This window comes from Myotis nattereri (genome assembly GCF_964212035.1).
Source record: "Myotis nattereri genome assembly, chromosome: 1".
Lineage (NCBI taxonomy): Eukaryota > Metazoa > Chordata > Mammalia > Chiroptera > Vespertilionidae > Myotis > Myotis nattereri.
In genome coordinates, this window is record NC_138075.1 from 32,201,358 (window position 1) to 32,228,004 (window position 26,647).

At 41.6% G+C, this 26,647-nt stretch overlaps 1 protein-coding gene across 3 annotated transcripts in view; it reads left to right on the forward strand.

The window, feature by feature from the left end:
• Positions 1-26,647, forward strand: part of PPP2R5E (protein phosphatase 2 regulatory subunit B'epsilon) — a 169,414-nt gene that overhangs the window by 53,505 nt on the left and 89,262 nt on the right. For all 3 annotated transcript variants that reach the window (XM_081090300.1, XM_081090302.1, XM_081090301.1), the window contains exon 3: positions 15,324-15,520. In XM_081090300.1, the coding sequence (XP_080946426.1) occupies positions 15,324-15,520 (197 nt within the window). The remainder of the gene's footprint in view (positions 1-15,323; positions 15,521-26,647) is intronic.

Consider the following 26,647-nt stretch of genomic DNA (forward strand, 5'->3'; position numbering starts at 1 on the left):
TAGACGCCATTCCACTATGGTCACTCAGTCCTGTGTCCCTCGCAGGAGCTTAAGATCTCATATTTAAAACTCCCAACTGAGGTTCAGAAGTAGCATCTCTAAGCTCGCATTGCAACATTGGATTTACTCTGTTTTCTACCTTAAATCCCTTTTTAAAAAAAAGTTTAATGATGTCTTTGGTGTCAACTGTAAGTTGTAAAATAGCAGACAGTGGGTTTAATTGATATTAATGTGACATCTATCTATTTGTCTATCCATCTGCCCGTCTATCTGTTTTTAAACCTCATATCATAGTGTTAATAGCTGCAGGTTCATCCCATTTGAACTGATTTATATTGATGTTAACCCTCAAAACAACTGGAAAGTAGATAGGCCATTTTTATCTCTTGTAGAAGTAATCTCTTGGGGAGAGAGGAACCTTCAATGAACTGAAATACTTGAAAATCATGTGTTCTTCTATTGCATTATTTATTTTTTTTGTGGGGGAGGATCAACCAAAAGGTAGGTGCTTGTGGAAAATCTGTAATTCCATTAATTTATTTCTTTACCTTATAATCATGACATAAGTAAAAAAAGTGCTTTTTGAAGATTTTTATTGCTTATACTTGTGAAAGCTGCTGAAAATTGGCCTTCAACAATTCTGACTCTCGGACATATCCCGGAAGTTTGTTCTGTTAATTCCTTTATACCAGATTATGATTTTATGGTTTGCTCCTTGTTCCTTGTCTTAAAAGAAAAGTACAGAAGAGAAGACAAGTTATGGGGGGTATTTGAGGGATTTAAAAAGATGGCATTTGTTTAATTGAAGTTTGACATTATTATTTTTTAAAATATATTTTTATTGACTTCAGAGGGGAAGGGGGAGGGAGAGATAGAAACATTAAGGATGAGAGAGAATCATTGATCAGCTGCCTCCTGCACACCCCCTACTGGGGAACAAGCCTACAACCCTGGGCATGTGTCCTTGTCCGGAATCAAACTCAGGATCCTTCAATCCACAGGCCGACACTCTATCCACTAAGCCAAACTGGCTAGGGCGAAGTTTGATATTATTAAAATAAAATTTTATGCCTGGCCAGTGGTTGAGCATTGACCTATGAACCAGGAGGTCATGGTTCGATTCCTGGTGACGATATTTTTTCTATTGATTTTTTTTTTTTTTTTAAGAGAGAGTGGAAGGGGAGAAAGAGAGAGAGAAACATTGATGTGAGAGAGACACATTGATTGGTTGCCTTCTACACGTGCCCTTGAGTAGGGGTAGGGATCATGGAACCTGCAACCCAGGTATATGCCCTTGACTAAGAATTGAATCTGCAACCTTCTGGTGCCCAGGCCAATTTTCTAACCACTGAGCAACACTGGCTAGGGCGACACACAAAAAATAGTTTTAAAATTGGGAATTGATCTCATACTGTCTGCTGTAGATACTTGATAGATGTTTGTCAAATGAAGGGTAACTTTTTGTGGAAAGCATTTTCCACCTTTCAGATAGTCTTCATTTAATACGCATTCAACCCTGTCAAGTACATTTTCTCAATTTTACAGATAAGGAACCTAATGTTCAGAGAAATGTTCAATGTCACCTAGGAAGCAGTCAAGGTACAAATCTAGTTCAGAACGATAATCAAGGCTGAAGTCCTTGTAGTGTTTCACAAGGCCCAAGATTTCAGTTACTAGTCCCTCACTCTTCTGGCCTCTCTCCTTCATTTTCCACTCTGGCTTCTGTCATGTTTGATAATTCACCAGCACACTCCCTCCTGCCAGAGGACCTTTGCATTTGCTGTCTCCTCTGCTTTTTGTTTTGCCCCCAGACACCCTCTTGGCAGACTACCTCATTTCCTAAAAGTACTTATCAAATGCTATCTTCCAGATGATATTGTATTAAAAATTATATCCTTCATGCCTACATACTATTTTCCCCATCTGATATGCCATATAATGTATTTATTTTTTATAGTTACTATTATTTGTCTCTTCCTGCTAGAATGTAGAGTTTCATGAGAGAAGAGATTTTTGTCTCCTTTTTTCATTGTGGTATCCCAGTAACACCTGGACCAGACCTCAATGGGTATGAAATAAATATTTGGTGAATGAATGAATAAATGAGTGAATAAGTGCAAAGTCCATGCTCTTTCCACTAGACCAGGGGTGGGCAAACTTTTTGACTCGAGGGCCACAATGGGTTCTTAAACTGGACCGGAGGGCCGGAACAAAAGCATGGATGGAGTGTTTGTGTGAACTAATATAAATTCAAAGTAAACATCATTACATAAAAGGGTACGGTCTTTTTTTTTTTTTTTTTAGTTTTATTCATTTCAAATGGCCGGATCCGGCCTGCGGGCTGTAGTTTGCCCACGGCTGCACTAGACCTTTCACTTTTAAAAAATATATATATATTTTATTGATTTTTTAACAGAGAGGAAGGGAGAGAGATAGAGAGTTAGAAACATCGATGAGAGAGAAACATCGATCAGCTGCCTCCTGCACACCTCCCACTGGGGATGTGCCCGCAACCAAGGTACATGCCCTCGACCGGAATCGAACCTGGGACCCTTGAGTCCGCAGGCCGACGCTCTATCCACTAAGCCAAACCAGTCACGGCATAGACCTTTCATTTTTATTTGTTAATGGTAAAATTGACAAAATTATTAGGTTATTTTGCTATGGAGGGAATTCCTAAATTATACTACTTTATTCATGTTGTGCATTCGTCTTTGTTCTGAATATTTTCCTCTCGTCCTTGAATATAAACCACTAGAGGCCCGGTGCATGAAATTCGTGCACTCGTTGGGGGGGGGGTCCCTCAGTCTGGCCTGCACCCTCCTGTAGTCTGGGAGCCCTCGAGGGATGTCCACCCATGGGGACTGGGTCTAAGCCAGCAGTCAGACATCCTTAGTGCTGTTGCGGAGGCAGTAGAAGCTCCCGCCACCACCGCTGTGCTTGCAAGCCTTGAGCCCGGCTTCTGGCTGAGCAGCGCTCCCCCTGTGGGAGCACACTGACCACAAGGGGGCAGCTCCTGCATTGAGCGTATGCCCCCTGGTGGTCAGTGTGCGTCATAGTAACCAGTCATTCTGCCATTCAGTCTATTTGCATATTAGCTTTTATTATATAGGATTCTTCTATTTTTAATAGTCAGTTAGATTTTTTACAAAGTATTAGAAAATAAGGCATTATCTTACTAGAGGCCCAGTGCACAAAATTTGTTCACGGGTAGGGCCCCTAGGCCTGGCCGGCAATTAGGGCCAATCTGTGGGGTGACAGGCGGGGTCATAGGGGTGCCCCCCCCCCCCCCCCCCCCCGCTGGCACCTGCCTTGGCTGGCCTGGCACTGCCCCCCACTGCCGCTGCTGGCTGGGGCCTGTGGGCTGGGGGAAGCTCCTCTGTTGAGCATCTGCTCCCTGGTGGTCAGTGCATGCCATAGTGATCAGTTGTTCTGCCATTCATTCTATTTGCATATTAGGCTTTTATTATATAGGATTGAATATTCGTATGGGGCAGTAATTCAAGGAACTAAGGAACTGTGCATTTTTTTAGTTAGGTTTTTGTGAAGTAATCTTGTCTTTTTTCTTTTTACATTCATAAATATATTAATTATGAATCATCCTATTTATATTTATTTAAAACTTTTGAGTTATAATTTACATATAACATTGTGTTAATTTAAGGTATACAGTGTGTTGATTTGTTACACTTACATATCACAAAATGATCACTATCATAGCTTTAGCTAACACCTCCCTGTGGTTACCATTTCTTTCTTTATGATGAGAAAATTTAAGGTCTACTGTCTTAGCAAATTTGAGGTATATAATACAGTATTGTTAACTATAATCACCATGCTGTACCTTAGAGCCCCAAAACTTACTACCCTTGTAATTAGAAATTTGTGCTCTTTGACCAACATCTCCTCATTTCTCCCAATCCCCAGCCCTTGGTAACTACTAGTCTCTGTTTCTATGAGTTCGGCTTATTTAGGTTCCACCTATCACTGATATCATACAAAATTTGTCTTTATCTGATTTATTTTACTTAGCCATCTTAATTTTTAAATTTTCATTTTGTGACTTAGTATTATTAAAATACTAGAGGCCCAGTGCATGAATTGGTGCACGGGCGGGGTCTGGCCAGCCTGCCCTGATGAGGGGGGGAGGAGCCGCTGGCCCTGTCCCTGTTCAGGGCCTGATTGGGGCTGGGCAGTGGGGTGGGGGCATGGGAGGTTGGCTGGTCGCCCAGCCCCTGATGGGGGTGGAGGGAACCTATCGGGGGCAGGGCCAGCTAGGGGGAGGGGCCGCAGGCGATTGGCTGGCTGGCCCCACCCCCAGGGGGGCCAATTGGCAGCCAGGCTGACCGGGAGGAGGGGCTGCAGGAGATTGGGGGGGCCTGATTGGGCTGGTTGGCCACCACAGTGCGCTGTCATAGTGACCGGTTGTTCTGGTCATTCCGTCATTCTGGTTGCTTGGCTTTTATATTTATAGATTAGGAAATAATTTATCAAATATACTATATTAAACATTTTTTTCTATTTAGTTTTATTTCTAGATGAATAAACTTTTGGCTTATAATTGAAAATGTGGAAATATTCAATATATAGAATTTACTGACTCAAACTGCTTTTATTACATACCTACCATATTCTAGAAACTTCTGCCATGTGATAGGTATTAAAAGATGAACAAGACATAAGACTCACTGGTTTAAAAAAAGTCCCAATATAATCTGGCAAGTCTTTGAATGGAGGTATGTATAGAGTTTTATGGAAATTTTTTTTTTTTTAAATATATTTTATTGATTTTTTACAGAGAGGAAGGGAGAGAGATAGAGAGCTAGAAACATCGATGAGAGAGAAACATCGATCAGCTGCCTCCTGCACACCTCCCACTGGGGATGTGCCCGCAACCCAGGTACATGCCCTTGACCGGAATCGAACCTGGGACCCTTCAGTCCGCAGGCCGACGCTCTATCCACTGAGCCAAACCGGTTTCGGCAGAAATTTTTATGTTAGAGAATTTCTAGGGACTACATGGCTTCTGGAAAGTGAGGTACTCCTATACCATGGCTGGTACATGATTATTTTCTCAGCTTTTATTGTCGTCTAAATGCACTTGAAATTAGCACTGTCATTAACACTGTTTCCCATGCTACTAGAAAAATGTTGGAACAGTAGTGATATTGCCCAGAGATTCCCAAATACAGGCCTGTGAAAAAGTTGTTACTGGTACTCAAACTGATGAATGGAGTGGATCCAGAGACATGGAAGCATGGAACAGAGTATGGAATCTCAGAGTGTAGATAGGTGGGAGGTGGGTGGGAGGTAATCAGCCAAAGACCTTATATGCAAATATGCATTACCCATGGACACAGACAATAGGGTGGTGAAGGCCTGGGGGTGGGGTGAGGTGGGGGTGGGCTGAAGGGGGTCAATGGGGGACAAAGGGGAACTTTCAAAAGTAAAGAATTATTTTTTAAAAAAGAATATTTGTTACTAGTACTGAGCTAAGTGAAAAAGCAGTAGAAGAGAAGGAATTTAGAGGGAGAGAATACACGACTCTGTGTGTGTGTGTGTGTGTGTGTGTGTGTGTGTGTGTGTGTGTGTTGTATAGGATAGCCAAGCCTACTTTTTAAGGAAGGATGGTCTTTTAGTCAGAGATGTGTTCTCTTTTCTTTTTCAAAAGGTCCTTCCTTTTTGTGAAATTATAGTGAAAATAAATGGTGGCTAGTTATTATTTTAATGCCTTCACCTGGAGGGGAGAAAAAGGCAACCTTCTATTTTTTTGTAATTTTAAAATTAAGTAAATAAGGTATGTGAAATCCTCAAAAGAGGAAACCACTGACAGAGGTACTTTAGAACACTATATAATTCTTGTGGCCTTTTTTTTTCTTTCTTTATTTTTTCTTTTGGTATAACCAAGCATGCTTCAGGAATTTATTGTATTAAAAAGGACCTGGTTCTTATACTCCTGGGTGCTCCATCTCTGGAGACAAGCCCTTAGGTAATGAATTAGTATTAGAGAGATGGACAGTGTTAGAGGTGTCATTGGCTTCTGTCCTGTGGATGAACTTGGTGTCAGGAAAGTCATCTACACCTGTAATTAGGGAATAGATCAATTTAAAATGTTTTATTTCTTGTCCTGACAAATTTCAGTGACTGTCTTGGCCTTAGATGATAAAACATGAAAGATAGCTGATGAAGGGTTGGAAGCAGAAATACTTATCAGAGATTTTATAACTGTATGTCATGCGTGTGTTTCTCTCTATTTATTCTGATTGGAACATAGTATCAAAAATATTGTGAAAGCCCCAAATCCTGTAATTTTGCTGCTTAGGCCACTAATCTGCATCAGTGGTGATTTTTGGGTCTTGGTTACAAATTGGAGAGCACGAGTTTGTTGCTTTTGGGAAAGGCAAATTGAAGAGATTAATGAAGGAACAATAATAAATACATAATGGTTGTCCAAGCTGGGAAGAATAATTAATATTCATATACTATTATTATTTAAAAGTATAATTTACCCACCATTGTTCACTAGTTTAAGGCTGATTTTATGCTGTTTAAGTTTTTAAAACATTTAATTTCTTTTAGAAAAGTCAATCAAAATTTCCTTTATTTGTAGGTTACAAGTATCTAAGCATGACAGTTTCTACATATCTCCAGTGGTAGTGGTGGCTGTTAGTTGCTGTTATTTATCACAATCATCATCATCGTTGTTATTGGTATGGGCTCTGGAGTAAGACTTCTTGGGTTTGAATACCAGCTGCAGTCCTTAGTAGTGGGAGATGTTGGGCAAGTGACTTAGCTGTTCTGAGCCCCAGTTTTTTTCCATCTGAAAAACTGGGATATGAATAGTAGCCACTCATAAGGTATTCTGAGGATTAAATGGGATAATGTATTCCAGGAGCTTAATACATTGCTTTGCAAAAGCAAATGTTCATTATTGTTGTTATTTTTACTTTGAAATATATCAGTCCTGGCCTTTTTTGCCTTTTAGTTTGTCGTTTAATTAATACTCACACCTTAGTCTCATTCTTTTGATATTATTTGTGTAGCCATTCTATGAGACATGTTTAGAACCTTTAAAAGAAGTGTATGCTAATGATCAGCAAAGTGCTTTTCAATTTTCCTAACAGATTGGAAAAAGTTCTAAAGGCAGCCAACTCTGCATTCATTTATTTATAGTTCAGGCCAAGAAGGAACACTTTCACTCTTGTAGATGTTTCCAGGGGCCTTCCTTTGCTTGAAAACGGATGTTTTAATTGATAGCTTTAAATAAACAGAGAGAGAAAGGATTTCAGAGGTGAAAGAGATTAAAGAAGGATTTTAAAGTTATTACTTTAAAAACAATGATTCTCCACTGTGGCCACACATTGAAGTCACTTGAAATACTGCCACCACCAGCATCAGCAACAACAAATGTTTTTGAACCTACTACTTTGAATACAGTAATAAAGTAATGGAATATTCAAGTATATACTACTTAATTTTAGCTAACAGGTTAGTTTCTTACTTGCTCATATACTTGGTACAGTTCATAGGACATGAAGCCCAATTGTATTATTTGATTTGTTATAAAGATTTATAAATGTCTCATTGTTTTGATGAAATATTGTTGGTTATATCTGTGGTTCTTTTGGCTGTCAAAAGCAATTTCTAATAGAAACATAGTTCTACTAGTAAAATAGGATTCTTTTTAGTTTTCTTGAAATATGTGCTACAAAAAGGGACTGCTGCTTGTATCTATGCATAGAAGTAAAGTTGGTGGCAAGGATTTGGACATTCAACATGGACAGGCAATTAGGCACTTTACCATATGTGCTAGTCTGCCAAGTTTCAGTCATTCAAGGCCAAGTCAACTTAATATTTTATAAAACAGTTTATGACCTAGTTTTGCATCCTTTGAATTTTATAAAAATTGAATCGTACTATATGTATTATTCTACAAGTTGCTTTTCTTTACTTCATATGTTTGTTAGTTTTGTGGATAATTCTGGTTTCTATTTCTATTCTAGTGAATACTTGTTGATCACATCTTTATTTAACATCTTGTTCTCCATTTCTTATTGCTTTCAGAGAGGAAGGGAGAGAGAGAGAGAGAGATAGAAACATCACTGATAAGAGAAAATCATAGATCAGCTGTCTTTGGCATGCTCCCTACTGGGGTGGAACTTGCAACCCAGGCATATGCCCTGTCCGGGAATTGAACCATGACCTCCTTGTCCATAGGTCAATGCTCAACCACTGAGCCATTTGCTGGGTCAACTTAATCTTTTAGTGCTCAGCTCTCCCTGGTACTATGGGACTAATTTTCTAGAAACATATTCTTATATGCCTTATGCAAGTAAAATTCTCACTGACTTTCTTGATGTTTGGAGAGTTTTGTGTGGGGGACTGATAGCATACATGGATGGGGATTTGTACACTGTAGGGAAAGTTGTAAGGGCTGAGGTGAAGGGGATTGAAGACCATGTTTACATACTCAATCTGAGTTGGTACCATTTTTTTTGAGAATTGGAGAAATGGATGGAAATGGGCTAATTAATGCATGTAAATGACACCCAACCAACTGAACCATACAGGCCAGGGCTCCACATACATTTTATTTTATTTATTTATTTATTTATTTATTTATTTATTTATTTTTTAAAATAGGTTTTATTGATTTTTTTTACAGAGAGGAAGGGAGAGGAATAGAGAGTTAGAAACATTGATGAGAGAGAAGCATTGATCAGCTGCCTCCTGCACACCCCCTACTGGGGATGTGCCTGCAACCAAGGTACATGCCCTTGACCGGAATCGAACCTGGGACCCTTTAGTCCCCAGGTTGACGCTCTATCCAGTGAGCTAAACCGGCTAGGGCACCACATACATTTTAACAGTCTATGTGTAAATAAGCTGTCAGCATATTTATTTATTTATCTTGAAAACCATTGTTTTCTTCCTGTGATATTATGGTTAATACATACAACAATGTAGGCCCTTTTTACTTGGTTGGCATATTTGCAAGTATGAATTTAACATTCTGATTTTCAATAATTTCAGTTTACTGGAGCCAAAGAGCACCAAATCCAAAGGACACCAGGCTCATGTCATATTTCTTCTCCTTGCTACTTCTTGCTTTGCAAAGTCCTGACTGAGTCAGGCTCCAAGGGAAGGTGGGCTGATATTGGATCCATGATCTTGTGTTGGATCCATGATCTTGTGCCCCAAATATTAGATGGGATGGAATAATGGAAGCTGTTGATTAGGGAGGAATGAGCTTCTTCTGCCAATTGTAAACAAACAAACAAACAAATAATAAGCAACCAGTCTTCAAAATCATACTGAAGGTGAGGGTGTATGTGTGTACATTTGCAGTGCACATGTAATAGAGGTGGGTGGATGGGCTGTGGCTAAAAAGTATATAGTTCTGTTGATTGTTTTTTAGACACAGGAGAATATTAATCTTCTAAGTTAACTTGTATTCTCCCTCTACTGTTGAATTCTGTGTCCATTTTCCATTACTTGTGCATTTAAAAATCATCCTATCTAATAATAGACAATGATGGTAATTGACCATACCTTCGCTACGCCTCCCATTGGCTAATCAGCGAGATATGCAAATTAACCATCAACAAAGATGGCGCAAAGTGGCGGAATGAAGACTGAAGGCGGCTCTAGCCGGAGCCCGCCTGGAGCAGCGAAGGCTTGAAGGCGGCTCCGGCCGGAGCAGCGAAGGCTTGAAGGCGGCACTGGCCGGAGCAGCGAAGACTGAAAGCGGCTCCGGCCAGAGCGAAGGCCTGGGTCCCGGGTGCCAGAGGAAAACCGGTGCTGGCAGCCAGGGGAAGGGAAGGCCTATTGCACGAATTTTTTCGTGCAACAGGCCTCTAGTCTATAATAATAAAAGCATAATACAGTGGGGCCCTGACTTAGGAGTTTAATTCGTTCCGTGATGGAACTTGTAACTCAAATTACTCGTATGTCAAACCAATAGTGAACAAGTGAGACACGTGATGCCGGGCTGATTTTATGGCGTTCACTGTGACGTTCGCTGTGCCAACTAGTGGTGGGGTATCTGAAGCTGGCTCGTAACCCGAATTTTAGCTCGCAACTCAAAGCAAAAAATCGGCTGAGAGACGGCTCGTATCTCGAAAAACTCGTTAGTCAGGACACTCGTAAGTCAAGGCCCCCACTGTATGCTAATTAGACTGGACGTCCTTCCGGACCACCTTCAGGACAAAAGCCGGGGCTGCGAGGAAAGCCTGCGTCCCTGGTGCCAGCAGCTGGAGAGAAGTCAGTGCTGACAGCCAGGGGAAGGAAGGCCTACTCTTGCAGAGATTTCGTGCATCGGGCCTCTAGTCCTGTGTAATAAAAGAGAAATATGTAAATTGACTGTTCCTCTGCTACACTTACCAGCCAATCAGGAGTTAGTATGCAAATTAACCCGCCAAAGATGGCGGGTTAATTTGCATACACAGGCATTGAGCGGCCTGGGTTCCGGGAACATCCTCAGGGCCCAGGCTGCTCCTAGCCTGTAGGCCTGCACGTATGCCCTGAACGGCCAGGGTCCCAGAACGTCTCTGGCCACTCCGGGCCTACGGGCACATTCGCCAAGTGGATGTTCCACCCCGTGGCCACTTGAGTGTGTGCCAGTGCCAAGCGGTGGCCCGGGTCCATGCCCCCCAGCCCAGCGCCCACAACGCGTGGGGCTGGCTGTTGGCCTTGGGGGCATGCGGAGACCCGGCAGCTGCCGTGTGCATAGTGCATGGCCCGGGGTCTCTGCACACCCCCGAGCCCAGCACCCACAACGCAGGGCTGGCTGCCGGCCTCAAGGGCGCACCCCCTCCCCCGCCCCCCCCGGTGGCGGGGGATACGTCCCTAGCCCAGTGGACACAACGCAGGGGTTCCTCTGTGCATGAGCTGCAAAGGAAACACCTTTTCTTTTTTAAAAAAATATATTTTATTGATTTTTTTACAGTGAAGAGGGCAGAGGGATAGACAGTCGGAAACATCAATGAGAGAGAAACATCAATCAGCTGCCTCCTGCACACTCCCCAATGGGGATGTGCGCCCAACCAAGGTACATGCCTTTAACAGGAATCAAACCTGGGACCCTTCAGTCTGCAGGCCGACGCTCTATCCACTGAGCCAAACCAGTTTGAGTGTAAACACCTTTTCTGACTGCTCATTGGCTAAGCTCCCTGTACGCCGTCACTTGCAGTGTTCTTGGTAACTTGGGTTATAAGAATCCAAGAAGGTGATCTAGGGTTTTTCCACCACACTCCTGGAGGAAAAAATGAAGGTCTGCTGTTGGAGTGGCTAAGAAATGTCATATCCTGCCCTAGCCGGTTTGGCTCAGTGGATAGAGCCTTGGCCTGCTGACCGCAGGGTCCGGGTTCGATTATGATCAAGGGCATGTACCTAGGTTGCAGGCTCCTCCCTGGCCAGGGCTCAGGTCAGAGCTCATGCAGGAGGCAACCAATCGAAGTATGCCTCTCACATTGATGTTTCTCTCTCTCCCTCTCTCTTCCACACTCTCTAAAAATATATGGAAACATATCCTCAGGTGAGGATAAAAAAAAGAAAAGAAAATGTCATATCCTATGAAAGACACATCTTGAAAATGCCTAAAGAAAGTTGTCATTTTTTCATGGTGAAGGGACTGGAGTCCGTGTTGATGAAAACATCTTGGCGGCAGCGGTGGCTGGCAGTGGCTGCAGCAGCGGAGTGATGGGACTGGTGCCTTCCCCTGATCAGCCCAGTCGCCTCCCGCAGAGGGAGGCCAGACTGCAGCTTACGCCCGCTCCCCATTGGGAGCAGGCCTAAGCCGTCAGTAGGACATCCCCTGAAGGCTCCCAGTCTGTGAGAGGGGGCAGGCTTGGCTGAGGGGGACCCCCCCTCCCACCCCCAGTGCATGAGTTTCATGCACCGGGCCCCTAGTTTAGATATAAACACCTTGGAAGTGGGAGTATTTTCTCTAGCTTATTGATGAAAGTTGATGGAGGATACTAAGAGATAATAATAGAAAAGGCATATGGGAGAAAATAACTGTTAAAAAAGGAAAGAGAAGAACAAGACAGTGAGATGTATGACTGCCATTTGTATCTTCCTCTGTGTCTGGTTCCATAGACATTAAACTTTTATAATTGAAATATTCTGAACTATTCAGAGAGTTTTCCTTCTCCCATCCTGTCCTGTCCTATCTTTTCACATTCTACTTTTTCAAATCCCAGGGAATTGGGGAGAGGAGAGCAAGGAGCTGGGGAGCAGCCTGGCTACGTGGGGCAATTCAAGGGCTGAACATTACAGAGAAAGCCCTTTACTTGGACTAGGTTATGACATCCTTCAGCACGAATGAAAAAGTTTTTAAAAAATTGTTGCCATGAAGGAATTGGCTCTTTGAGGAAACCTCTCCCTCTCTTTTTCTTTGATTCAGTTTTGACTACTTAAGTTGTTTAAGAAGAAGAAATCACTTTACAAGAATTTAGTCTGTTATAAAGGAGGAAGGAAAGCTTATTGGTATATGTGTTAGTCTCTGGGGAATGGGCTAGAGGGGAGACACAGAAGAGGTTCAGCATGATCTTTTATGAATGGGGCATATTAGAGATTGATTTGTTGATTTCCTTCTGCGTTCTTCCTCTTCTCTTTGCACATACTCTGTTCTATGGAATATGGTATTACTCTTGTCTTTCACTGAGTTTGAATGTTGCATGGTGGTGAAGAGTCCAGGCTTTGGATCAGTCTGCCTGAGTTTGAATCCTGTCTCCACTGATTGTTAGCTCTGTGACTCCAGGCAAGTCATTGAATCTCCCTGTGCCTTGGTTTTCTCATCTTTTAAATTGGAAACAGTACCTACTGCATGGGGTTGTTGTTGGGATTAAAAGAGATATAATATGTGAAAGTGCTTAGAACAGTATCCAATATATGTACCTACTAGAACTCAATACATGTAAACTATCATAATTGTTCCATTAAGCAGGTGGAGAACCTTCTTCACATTTGTCTATAACATTACATCAGTTTGGTTAAATAAGGAATACATTTCAGCTGCCTAACATTAAAAAAATAGGACTAAGTGTTAACTGCCTGAATTTTTTTAAATAACCAAATATATGAACCTCTTGAGTATTATTGCACTGACCACAAAGATTAATTGTTGTTGTCACTGCTTAAATATGGTTTGCTTTTTGGAAAAAAGGTTATCATTTATAGATTCCTTCTTAATTCATATGTGTTGAGTTATAGAGTTCTCCATGTGGAAGGTCTGGTTTTTAAGCCTTACTAAAGTTACTGTATCAAAAATAGGATTAAATAAAATTTCCCTTGAATATTTTAACTTTAATGTTACAATAATAAGCTCTTTCTTGTTCCTTATACAGCATAAAAACTTCCATTCACCTTTGAGGTATGGGATCTGATTTAGAACTAAGAAAAGTTTAGTAATTAACCATGTTGATCCTGTGTATGTAGTTAGGCATTGGTTAAGGGTATATAGTCATGTTTATGAGCAGCCTTGTTTAGTTTTTGTTTGTTTATTTATTTTAAACATTGAAGTAGGTAACAGTTAAAAGAGGTTTGGTCTGACTAAATTTAGTTCTTACAGTCTAATGCTAGATCTTTTAAAAGTGATTAAGTCTAGGGGCATAGAATAAGACATATCTCATGGCTTAACTCAAATTCCAAAATCTTTGACTATAAGATACATTGGGTCTTTAGGGACCTATAGGGGGGGTGGTGGGAGAGGAAACTCATTGGTTAAGAATGATTTCTAAATTTATAACTTTTCTGAGAGTAACAGTAATGTCATATACCTTAAAAGATACTGATTCCCTTATATCTGGTAGAGAAATCCCATGTTTTTAGGTGGCCTATCTACATTTTAGACTTATCTTAAAGTTGATGCAGCAGGCAGTGTTTTGGGGGAATTATCTATGGAGTCCTGAGTACTTGGGGTAGCACTTGGGTTGTGAGATGTGAAGAGGGGCAGAGGGTTGTGAGAGGAGTCAGGTGGACCCTGTGAGGAGCCTAGTCCTCACTGCCTTCTGCTGGGGCTGCTGATGGCTATAAGGTGTGTGCTGCTAGCTGTTGCACTTACCTTCAGGGAGCAGGTGGCCCATCCTTTGAAGCTGCTGTAAAGTATTCACTGTGAGGCTGGCAACAAAGGCTGTTTGCAAACGACTGGCCAGACATTGTTGAAGTTCTTCATGAGTACTAGGAGTGTGGTTAGAGACCTGGGCACTGTGCCAGCCCCATAATTCATTCATTGTGGAACCTCAATGATTGTCTCTACTTTTCTTTTTGGAAAATACAGAATAATAATACAATGCCACCTGCTTACCTCTAAGAATGTTTTGAGGATTAATGAGTTAATCATCTTAGATGACGGCTGCAGAGCTTACTCTGGTCATAATTTCATTGCCTTTCTAGGGACGCTCCAGTATGGGGGAATAAAATAGTTGAAAAAAGATAGGAATAGCTCTGTACAACTTAGTCGGTGTATTTCAAGTTCACCTTAGATCAGGCTTCCATTCTAGCTGGTGAATTTTAACCTAAAATTTTTAGGTATTTTTTAGAAATGACACAAAACCAAATGTTGGGCCTGCTGTTTGTGGGAAAAAATAGATGTTTATTCTAAGGACATACTAATAAGATGTTAGTGATTTTCTCCCACTGTAAGGGAAGAAGATGGATCAAAAGAGAGAGTGTAGATTTAAATAAAGTTCATTCTTATTGTCCTAGTACTCATGTACTCTTTTGAAAGTTGTTATTACTTCATTTTGTTGACTTCTCAAGTTTCTTTGACAAAAAAACTTCATAGAAAGCAAGCCAAAGTAAAACACACACACACACACACACACACACACACACACCCACACACACACACACACACACACACCACTCATCATTTGCTTTAAATACCAAGGATGTCAGCATTAAATTAAAATGAATCATTGACATCTCTGCTTTGAAATTTTTTACCAATAGTGAGAACTTCTTGCTTTTACCTTATAATGGGAAATTTGACCTTTTTCATTGTTTTTGGCTTAAGGATGTTGACATTGGGGTGTTTGGGTTAAAATTAGCTTCAACTCGAATGGCTCTTGGGATTTTGGTCAATCTTCGGTGTGGAATAACAAATGCGGTCAATTATGTTGGTATCATAATTTTTCAAAGACAAGTTGTCCGAAGTAGTGGATGTGGTATCCCCTCCTGGCCATGTGTAACTGTTAAAAAACACTGTTGTCATGTGAATTCTTATTTTTTTGAACTTGCTTTTGAAATAACTTTCACAGAGAATTCCTGTTACCTAGAAATTGATGACAGACTTATACCATTTCCTTTTTTTTTCTTAGACGTTCCATCCTCAGAGCAGCCTGAACTGTTCCTAAAGAAACTTCAGCAGTGCTGTGTCATTTTTGACTTCATGGACACGCTATCTGATCTTAAAATGAAAGAATACAAGCGCTCCACTCTTAATGAACTGGTGGACTACATTACAATAAGCAGAGGCTGTTTGACAGAGCAGACTTACCCTGAAGTAGTTAGAATGGTGAGTTTCTTTTTTTTCGCCGGGGACACTGTTAAGCACCTTCTATAGCCACTCACAGGTGTACTCATGGCAGAGGCAGGTCACCGGAGGTCACCTCCACAAAAGAGAGCCAACCTCCTGAGAGCTAAGCACAAGTAGTCGGCACAGTCCTAGAATTTGAAGAGCACTATTTTATGGGAATGAAATCCAGAACTTTTCACTGACAGCGGTATTGGAGGAATCAATGACTTCAAACTATGAAGCCAAGATTGCCAGGGTATTATTGGTTTTCTGGTTTTGGGAAAAGAACAGACACAGGAAAATCAACAAAATTTTAGAAAAATATTCAAGTCTGTTGGATGTCTTGATTCCCCTCCCCCTTCCTCATTGATTGTGGTATATTAGAAATGGCTTTATGCTTAATAAAATGTGATTTATAGAATCTAGTTAAGCCTCTCTTGGCTTCTTAAACGAATCATTCTCTTTATAATCTTGAAATCTGGGTGATGTCTTTCATTATTTTTGAACAGTGTCTTGCACTTTGTGTGGTTGTTAGGAATTAAGAGAAGAAACATTATTAACTAATGCAAATAATTTGCATTGTATCAATAATTATATTAGCTTGCCAAGAGCTGGGCCAAAATATGATTTTCTGTTAGATTTCTGTGGGCAGGTTGCCTTCCTGGGCACCCTGGAAGATCTGAGATCTATAGAATGCACGCTGTTTGGGAGGGAATGGGGTTGGGGTTTGGGGCTGGTCTACTAACTGGCAAAATTGCTTCAGAGACCCAAAAGGTTCAGTTCATATTACCATAATATGGGAAACTGTGACTGATGTGTGAAGGTCATTTCCAAACAACATCCACTGTATTCTTCAGATCCATATCTGAGTGTATATTGCATTTGTTGTTGATTTATAGGAATATAGTACTAGACTGTTTTATAGGTTAACTATTAACATTGTGGCTCTTGAGCAGTGGTTCTCAACCAGGGGCGATTTTGCTTCCCAGGGCACTTTGGCAGTGTCTAGAGACATTTTGGTAGTCACAGCCAGGGGTGGGAGGGGTGTATGTACTATCAGCATGCAGTGGAGAGAAGCCAGAAATGCTGCTAAATATCTTACACTGCACAGGACAGCCCCCCATTCCCCCCAACAAATAATGACCTGGCCCCACTGTCAGTAGTGCATTGTGAAGAAACCTTGCTAGAGTTTGTGTATTGTTTCACTTTTATCCTGATGCTTAGGATTTTCTCTAGTCCACCTGCCTTCTGCAGAAGATGCTCCCTTGCTTTTTTAAAAAAATATATATTTTTATTGACTTCAGAGAGGAAGGGAGAGGGAGAGAGAGATAGAAACATCAATGGTTAGAGAAAATTATTGATTGACTGCCTCGTGCACGCCCCCCACTGGGGATCGAGCCCAAAATCTGGACATGTGCCCTTGACTGGAATCGAACCGGGACCCTTCAGTTTGCAGGCTAATGCTCTATCCACTGAGCCAAACTGGCTAGGGCAATGCTCCCTTGCTTTTAACCTACCTGTGTCCTCAGCCAACAGAGGTATCCACTGTTTATAACTTCCTTCTGTATCTTTCTGTGGATAGTTTATGAAAATGTTAGCATATAAGTATAAATATTGTTTTCTTGTAAATACAAATTTGTATTCACACTCTGTGACTTGCTTTTTTCACTTATCAGTATATAGTATATGTCATTATATATACTAGTAAAGCTGCCTCACTCAATCTTATAGCTCCATAATATTTCATTGTGTGGATATGCTATACCTTATTTAACTAATATCCTATGAATATCCTTGTATGCACAATAGTGCAGCCTTGTGTGAGAACATCTATATATTTGCTGATTTTAAAAAACATTTATTGATTTGAGAGAGAGAGAGAGAGGAAGGGAGAGAGTTTGGGGGAAGGAGGAGCGAAAGAGAAAGTAAAATATCAATTTGTTGTTCCACTTATTGATGCATTCATTGGTGGATTCTTGTATGTTCCCTGACCGGGAATTGAAACTGCAACTTTGGCATATCGGGACAATGCTCTAACTAACTGAGTTACCAGGCCAGGGCTGATTTTTATTTTAAAAAATATATTTTATTTATTTTTTACAGAGGGGAAGGGAGAGGGATAAAGAGTTAGAAACATCGATGAGAGAGAAACATCGATCAGCTGCCTCCTGCACACCCCCTACAGGGGATGTGCCTGCAACCAAGGTCCATGCCCTTGACCAGAATCGAACCTAGGACCCTTCAGTCCACAGGCTGATGCTCTATCCACTGAGCCAAACCGGTTAGGGCTGATTTGTTTTTTAATAGCCTTTCTTTTCCCCCTGTTTGGACCTTCATATATTTCCTACCACCACGCCTCCACCCCTACTTTACCCCCAATCCTCGGGTCCCCACCACTAATTCTGATTTGCCTTTCATTTCAGGACCTTAAAGTGCTACCAGTGTTTCCTGAAAAGGCCAGAGTTTTCTCCTTCCTTAAGTTCCTCAGCAGCCTACCATTTTGGGTTGGGTTGTTTTTTTCTTTAGCAAATTAGTTCATTTGATGCTTTTTAAATCTTTTCATACTTGTCTGATTTTTCTAATTATATTCTAAGCACTTCTAGGCAAAAACTATGTTTCTTGCACATCTCTGTGTCCTCCTAATGCCTCCTAGCTCAGGCCTACCTGATATTGATTGAATGAGTAATGAACCCTCTAAAAATGTTAGCATTTCAGGCATTTAAATCACGATAAAGACATTGAATGTCGGTTGTGGGTTCGATCCATGGTTGGATTATGTACTGGAGGCAACCGATTGATTCTCACATTGTACTTCCCTCTCTCTCTCTCTCTCTCTCTCTCTCTCTCTCTCTCTCTCTCTCTCTCCTTCCCTTCTTCTATGAAGACAATAAAAATGTAACTCCCAATGAGGATTATAAAAAAAAGATTGAATGTCACTGGATTCTATTTAGTCTTAAAATGTAGTATTTGGCATAATCCAAATACTCTTTCATTTTTATAACCAGCTTTGATCTTTTAAAAGGAGACTATTTTCTCTTCTCCCTCACCATCTCCCTCCACCCTCCTCACATGTACCCATCACCAAAATTAAAAAAAAGATTTCTATTAGTTGTGTGTTTAAAATATACTTGAGCCCTGGACGGGTAGCTCAGTTGTTTGGAGCATTGTCCTCATATGCCAAGGTTGCAGGTTCAATACCCAGTCAGGGCACATACCAATGAATGCATAAATAAGTGGAACAACAAATCAGTGATATTCCCTCCCTCCCTCTCTCAAATCAATTAAAAAAATTAAAATATCCTTGAGCCCTATCCTTAAATCTTTAGTATGCAAGGATTCTAGGGCATTAGAAAATTAACTTTCTAGCCCTAGCCAGTCTGGCTAACTTGGTTGAGTGTCATCCCGTGCACCAAAAGATTGCTGGTTTGATTTCTGGTCAGGTTCAATCCCTGGTTGGAGTGAGTACGAGAAGCAACCAGTCGATGTTTCTCTTCCCCTCCAGCTCCTCTCCCCCTCTCTCTCTCCTTTCCTCTCTTTCTCAAATTAAAAAAAATTAAAAGAAAATTAACTTTCTAGGTGGCACTTTATGATTCTCAGTTATAATTTATTTATTTTTTTTGTATCTCATGATTTGTGAAATTGCTAACTGCTAGTTTTGTGTGGTTCTTGGACAATCGTATTCTCAGAGAAGGATGTAGTATAGCAGAGTAGAAAGTACTTTGGAACCACACAAACATGGTTCAAGTGCTAGCTCTGGCCACATTTACTTCATCATCTTCGTTGTAACCCTCCATCTTTGGGGCCCTCAATTTTCATGTGGTGCTAAGAGTTACATAGGATGGGGGCAAGGTGGCCATAGTCCCTCTTACTCTGCGCCATAAATAGTCCATCTAAGTAAAATTGTTGTGCTTTTGTTTATATTTCAAGGTTCTCACCACCTCAAATATATGTACAAGCTAGTAAGCATAAGCAGTGCGCTTACCGCTTTGTAAGAAGGGTTGGAACCAAGTCCCCACTTGGTGCCCTCTACTCCCTTCCATTTTGCCACCTCTGAACCCCTTGTATATAAACATTCTGGTGCTTTGCTGCTCACCTTCCTTATCTGTGTCTTACCTATCTTTTGGGTATTTTGTAAGGATTTTTGATGATGTATGTAAAGCTCCTAGAACAGTGCCTAAGACAGCAGACATTTAATCAATAATATGATTATGTTTTGATGATTTTGTTATTGGATGCTTGATTTAACCCACAGTTACTGGTTGTGGACTGAAAATGCTCTATTAGCTAGATGTTTAGCATTCCATTGCTTCAGTGGTTCTCAAATTCTATAATTCCAAGATGATCCTGCCTGTTGAACAGTCACTGTCCCTACCTAGTCTTCTTTCTTGTTACTGTAAAATGAAACTCTTTTGCCCTAACCGGTTTTGCTCAGTGGATAGAGCGTCGACCTGTGGACTGAAGGGTCCCAGGTTCGATTCCCGTCAAGGGCATGTACCTTGGTTGCGGGCACATCCCCAGTGGAGGGTGTGCAAGGAGGCAGCTAATTGATGTTTCTCTCTCATTGATGTTTCTAACTCTCTCTCCCTCTCCCTTCCTCTCTGAAATCAATAAAAATATATTTTAAAAAATTTTTAAATAAAAACACTACATTTCCCCCCACCAATCCTATTGAAGCAGTTTCTTTCTTTTTTAAAAATATATTTTATTGCTTTTTTTACAGAGAGAAAGGGAGAGGGATAGAGAGTTAGAAACATCAGTGATGAGAGAGAATCATTGATTGGCTGCCTGCTGCATGCCCCACACTGGGGATGGAGTGTGCAACCTAGGAATGTGCCCTGACTGAGAATTGAATTGTGACCCTCCTGATTTATAGGTAGATACTCAACCACTGAGTCACCCCATCTGGGCAGTACCAAAAGCTTTTGATCCAACTTGATGGTACCTGTACTTTGAGAATTGCTATGACAAGAAAAGAGTGACAGGTAAAAGTAATCTATGAGTTAAATGAAGTCTGGATACCACCTACAGGCTGCTAGAATTAAAAAAGAAAAACAACTATGTCTGTGCAAACAAAATAAAACAATAGCACTTAGTTTATTTGAAGAATAATAATGTGGGGTAGTGGAAAGAGCCCCAGACAGAGAATGTGGAAGTTACTGTCCTTAATTCTCACCTTCCACTTAACTAGTGGTGAGGTCTTGGGTAAGCAATTTCTTCTCTAAACCCCAGTATTGTAAATGGAGGGATTGATGATGATCTCTCACATCCTTTCAGCTCTGAAAACTACCAACTCTTTTGGTTAACACAGTCTAAGAAATTTAGAATGGATTCTGCCATTCTTGAAGTTTATAAACCATTGACCAAATAGTTGCTTAGGTAAGTGTTTGTTTTATGTATTTCTCATGGGGTCGTATCTGATGGAAAAATGAGAATCAGGACATTTAGTTCCTTTAGCTTTAGTTCCTTCTGCTTTGTATCTTCTCAAATGTCAGGCTTCTGTCCTTGAGGCAGTCTTTTTCCACATTGTGCTCAGGTTTTCTTTTTGGTTCTGTTGCCATGCATCCATTTGAAAGATTTCTTAGAATTTCTGACTCTCCCAGTATCTTGTGTTAATTTATTTTTACCCAAACTCGAACTCTATGTGTTTTGTATTCTTTATATTCGCACATTTTTCTTCTCAAAAATGTCTCTTGGGCATAGTTCAAATGTGTGAGCTGAAATTGCATTGGTGAAGACATTGTTTTGGTTAACTCCAGATAAGGTTTATTGAATGACTTAGAACCATACCTGTCCTTTTTTTCTTTTTTTTTTTTTTTAAAGAAAAAGCAAGCAAGAACTTATTGACTGAAGCAAAAATATACTTAGGACAGTGAAACCAGGAAGGGCATAGAAGAAGCAACAGGAGAGCCTAGGCTGGGCTGCTTTAGCTCACTCAGAAGTCAGAGAAAAGGAGGCCTTGGAGACAGGTTCAGGGGTTAGCCCAGGATGAGCTGCCGCTGCCCGTTGTTCACTAGGTTGGGATCCCTTAGAGCAGCGGTTCTCAACCTGTGGGGCGCGACCCCTTTGGCGGTCGAACGACCCTTTCACAGGGGTCGCCTAAGACCATCCTGCATATCAGATATTTACATTACGATTCATAACAATAGCAACATTACAGTTATGAAGTAGCAACGAAAATATTTTTATGATTGGGTCACAACATGAGCAACTGTATTTAAAGGGCCAGAAGGTTGAGAACCACTGCCTTAGAGGTTAGGGGATATGTGCCTGTTGGGGAGGAAAGACAGATTAGGGGATGGCACGGGCATGCTCCCTGAAGGGACAGTGCATGCACACTTGTACATTTTGATGATAAAAAAGGAGCAGGGCCCTACTCTGTCAACAAACTCACAATTGGGTAGAAAGGATACTCGTGAACAAATAATAAGGTAATGTCATGTATGCATTAATAAAGGCAAGGAAGGAGTAGAGAGAAAGGGTGGTTGACCAGAGGTAGGTAGGGATGGTGAAGGAAGGTTTTACAAAGTAAGTTTAGCCTCAGTAGGGTATTTAAGGTGGGTACATATTTTTCAGGTGGCTGAAGTAGTGTTGAAATGAAAAAGATAATTAGGTGATACAAAGGAATTCCCCAACCCCATGATATAGTCAGAGAAACAGTATATGCCAAATTGTTCCAGTGTTAAATGTGTGAGTGTGTTCCAGAGTGGAAAGAGGTGAATGGTGGCAATTGAAGATATAGATGCTAGCCAGATCCTGAAAGAACCTCACAGACCTGGATAACCATTGAAAAGTTTTAAGCAACAGCTGTGTGACATAGATTTACATTGCAATGACAGTGGGTCGGATAGATTGGAGGGTGCTGACATGGAAGGCAGAAAGGAATCTGTTAGGGCAGTGGTTGGCAAACTGCGCCTCGCGAGCCACATGCGGCTCTTTGGCCCCTTGAGTGTGGCTCTTCCACAAAATACCACGTGCGGGCGCGCACGTACAGTGTGATTGAAACTTCGTGGCCCATGCGCAGAAGTCGGTATTTTGTGGAAGAGCCACACTCAAGGGGCCAAAGAGCCGCATGTGGCTTGCGAGCCGCAGTTTGCCGACCACTGTGTTAGGGAACTGCTGCTGTATTAGAGAAGTTGTGCAGGGCCTAAACCAAGCACAGGTGTGGAAGCAAACAAGGAGAAGAGAGGATGGCTTCTTAGACTCAGGAGGTAAAATTGAAGCCACTTAGTATTTGCATGGATGCTTGGAGTGTGAGAGGGGAAGGAGTCTATAGTAGCTTTGGGAATTAGGCAGTTTGTGGTGCTGCTGTTTGAGAAAGGTGCAGCAGGAGGGAGAGCGGGTTTTGGGTGGAGGCTGAGGAATTGATTTTTGATGTAATTTTGAGGTTATGGGAGACCTAGATGTAAAGAGCTGGAGATAGATATTGGTAATTATGGGAATAGTAAGGAGAGAAAAAGAACAGTGATGGAACTCCAGGCGATACCAGAGAATTGGTGTATGCTAGTGCAGTGGTACAGGTGGGAGCTAGTGGGCTAAGGGAGTGCATGAAGTATGAGGTAGTCGAGATGGCTATAGACAATGATTGCACGCCCAGTGGCGGAATCTTGTCTCTACTGTCTTGATTAGAGTAGAATCCTGCCACTGCTCTCCTGAAGAAAGTTTACTTGCCCCACCGGTCATTTGCTGTTATTATTTTCATATTTTGTCTTTTCTTGGTTTCAGAGTCTGCCCCACTCCTTATCTGTGGTTAAATCTCTAAATACCTAAAATTATAGAACATGAATTTCCAAAGCTAACTAGTGTTAAGATATATAAAATATGTTGAATGGTTTTTTTTAAATCTTTTCTATTGAAGTCTTTCCTTTAGTTCTTATATTGCAGTGATGGCGAACCTTTTGAGCTTGGAGTGTCAGCATTTTGAAAAGCCCTAACTTAACTCTGGTGCTGTGTCACATATAGAAATTTTTTGATATTTGCAACCATAGTAAAACAAAGATTTATATTTTTGATATTTATTTTATACTAGAGGCCTGGTGCACAAAAATTTGTGCACTCGGGGCGGAGGGGAGGTCCCTCAGCCTGGCCTGTGCCCTCTTGCAGTCTGGGACCCCTCGGGAGATAACGACCTGCTGGCTTAGGCCTGCTCCCGGGTGGCAGAGGGCAGGCCCAATCCCTAGGTGCAGCCCCTGGCCCGGCTCAGAGCAGGGCCGATTGGGAAGTTGGGGCGCCGCCCCATCATGCACAGAGCAGGGCAGATTGGGAGGTTGTGATGCCACCCTCAGTCACACTCAGGGTAGGGCCGATTGGAGGGTTGGGGCACCGTCCCCTGTCACACTCAAGGCAGGGTCGATGGGGAAGTTGCGGCGCCACCACCTGTCACGCACAGAGCAGGGCCAATCAGGGGGTTGGGGCGCTGCCCCCTGTCACCCACAGAGCAGGGCCGATCAGGGGGTTGGGGCGCCGCCACTCTCACACTCAGGGCAGGGCCGATGGGGAGGTTATGGCTCTACCCCATCACACACAGAGCAGGGCCCGTGGGGGCGGGGGTTAGGGAGCTCCCCCCTATCAGGTACAGAGCAGGGCTGCTCAGGGGGTTGGGGCCCCGCCCCCTGTCACACACAGAGCCGCAGGGCGATCAGGGGGTTTGGGCGCTGCCCCCTGTCACGCTGATCCCGGTGCCGGGAGGCATATTACCCTTTTACTATATAGAGTAGAGGCCTGGTGCATGGGTGGGGCTGGCTGGTTTGCCCTGAAGGGTGTCCTGGATCAGGGTGGGGGTCCCCACTGGGGTGCCTGGCCAGTCTGGGTGAGGGGCTGAGGGCTGTTGTCAGGCTGGGAGTGACTGAAGTTCCCAACCTCTCCTTTTTTTCTTTTTTTTTTCTTTTTATTCTGGGCCAGCTTTACCTTGAGGCTTGGTTCCAGCTCTTAGGCCTCCACGCTGAAAGTAGGTTTCTGGCCTTTGCTTACGATGTTGCGAATCTGCTGGCTGAAGTCCGGCAGTATTTGTTACAATGTTTCTTAAACTTCCCGCTCAGAGGCCTGCAGCCGCAGGCGGGGAACGTTGGCAATGATCCTCCATCACTGAGGCAAGCAAGCCTCATGTTAGTTTCAAGCCTCCTGGCTGCTGGACGCCATCTTGGCTGACAGTTAATTTGCATATCTTGCTGATTAGCCAATGAAAAGGGTAGTGGTCGTACGCCAATTACCATGTTTCTCTTTTATTAGTGTAGATATTTAAATGCCATTTAACAAAGAAAAATCAACGAAAAAAAGAGTTCACATGTTACCTCTGACACGCGTGTCACCTCTGACAACGCGTGTCATAGGTTCGCCATCACTGTATATTGTTTCTTAGCCACCATTAACTTTGTTTTTCCCACTCTCAAATTATACCCTGTCCTTTGGTTATGTAAGTGCTTTATCTTTTATACAATCTGATTTGACTGGAAATCACACTCAGGTTAGCCTCTTAATAGAATAATATGGTTTTGTAGAAAATTATGAATTTGCAATTAAAGGTCTCAGAGTCTGCCTGCACAGGAGTGCTTTGTTAACTTCACTACATACACTGTTGGCTGAAGGACAGAGAGTTTATTTTTGTAAAATAACAACTATCTAAAAGTAGCCTTGGGAATGGTAACTACCGGGGGAAATAGGAAATTTCCATTTCCATCTTCCTGCATCTGATAAGGAATATAAATATGCATCCTGGCCAGAATTTGCCTTGGAGGTGACTTTTCAGACCTAAAGGAGATAAGATCTGTGAGCCATTGAGGTAGGCTGCTTACATGATTGGAAATATAAATACATATGGAAGAGAGTGGAGTGATAGCTGGGAAAAGGCATTTAGGAACTGAAGTTACTGCTAAATTTTAAGGATAGGATGTGTCTAAAAAAGCTAGAACATGAGAATTAAATTAGAAAGTAAAGAATTCCTTGGTATTAGAAAAGAATTGAAGGTTATGATGATGAAGATTACCAAAAGCCATGTTTAGAATGAGATCAGGAAGAATTCATTGCTTAAGGTTAGGAGCAGATTATTACCATGTGTAATTTACCAGAGGGTAGGGAGACTGGCAGGCACTTTGCCCTTTCCTTAATTACTGTCTTTAACTATCACACTGTACTTCTGTAGTTAATGCTCACTTAATATTCATTTAGCATTGAAGGGTGTCCATAGGTTGTTTTCATGGGGTCAGTGGACCCTCAATTGTTGGCTGCAAAAGTTTGTGTATTTTATGGTAGAGGAGTGCAGTTTTTGATTAAATTTTCAGATATATCTGACTTCAAAATGGTTTAAACTTGATTTTACTACATGTGCAGTGTTCTGCTAGGTGCTGCTTTGTTGGAAAATATAGAATGATATTGAAATTCCCCTTTATGGCAGTAACAAAAGATAAAAAATGAAGTTGTTAAAATGATTTCACCAATGAAACTATGTGGGTCTGGAGTTTTCTCTGTGGGAAGGTTTCTAGTAGTGAATTCAATTTCTTAAGTATATGTCTGACTCTAGATTTTCTCTTTTATCTTGTGTCAGTTTTGGTAGGTTGTTATAATAGTTCCACAGTTTAGAGTTGTAGTCAAATACTTAATCCTTGGAGGTTCTTCAAAAAGGTGTGTACTAATGATTCTTAACTTTTTTCCTGCCCTACCACTCCCTCTCAGTATATGAGTGCCTGATTTCAGTCTTCTTAAATTTATTGAGACTTGTTTTGTGTCCAACATGTGGTCTGTCCTAGAATATGTTCCATGTGCACTTGAAATGAATGTATATTCTGCTGCTTTGTGTGGAATGCTCAGAAGATATCAATTAAATCCATCTGATCTAGTATAAGAGTGCATGGTGATTGAGGGGAGAGGAGGACTGTGTCGTTTCAAACACTCCTCTGTTCCACCCAAACTACAGTCTTTGAGATGATCCTATTCCCTATGATTATGTGCTCCCCCCATGCCTCTTCTCTCTGTCCCACCAGTAGAAGCAGGCAAGCTCTGCCAGCAGCCTCAAATTGCTTGATTAGCAGCAAGGGAGTTAGATGATTTGATCATCACTTCATCTCCATCTCCATCTCCATGATGGACCCCAATCCTTGGAAGCACTTATTTGTATACAGGCCATTTTTCCTTTTT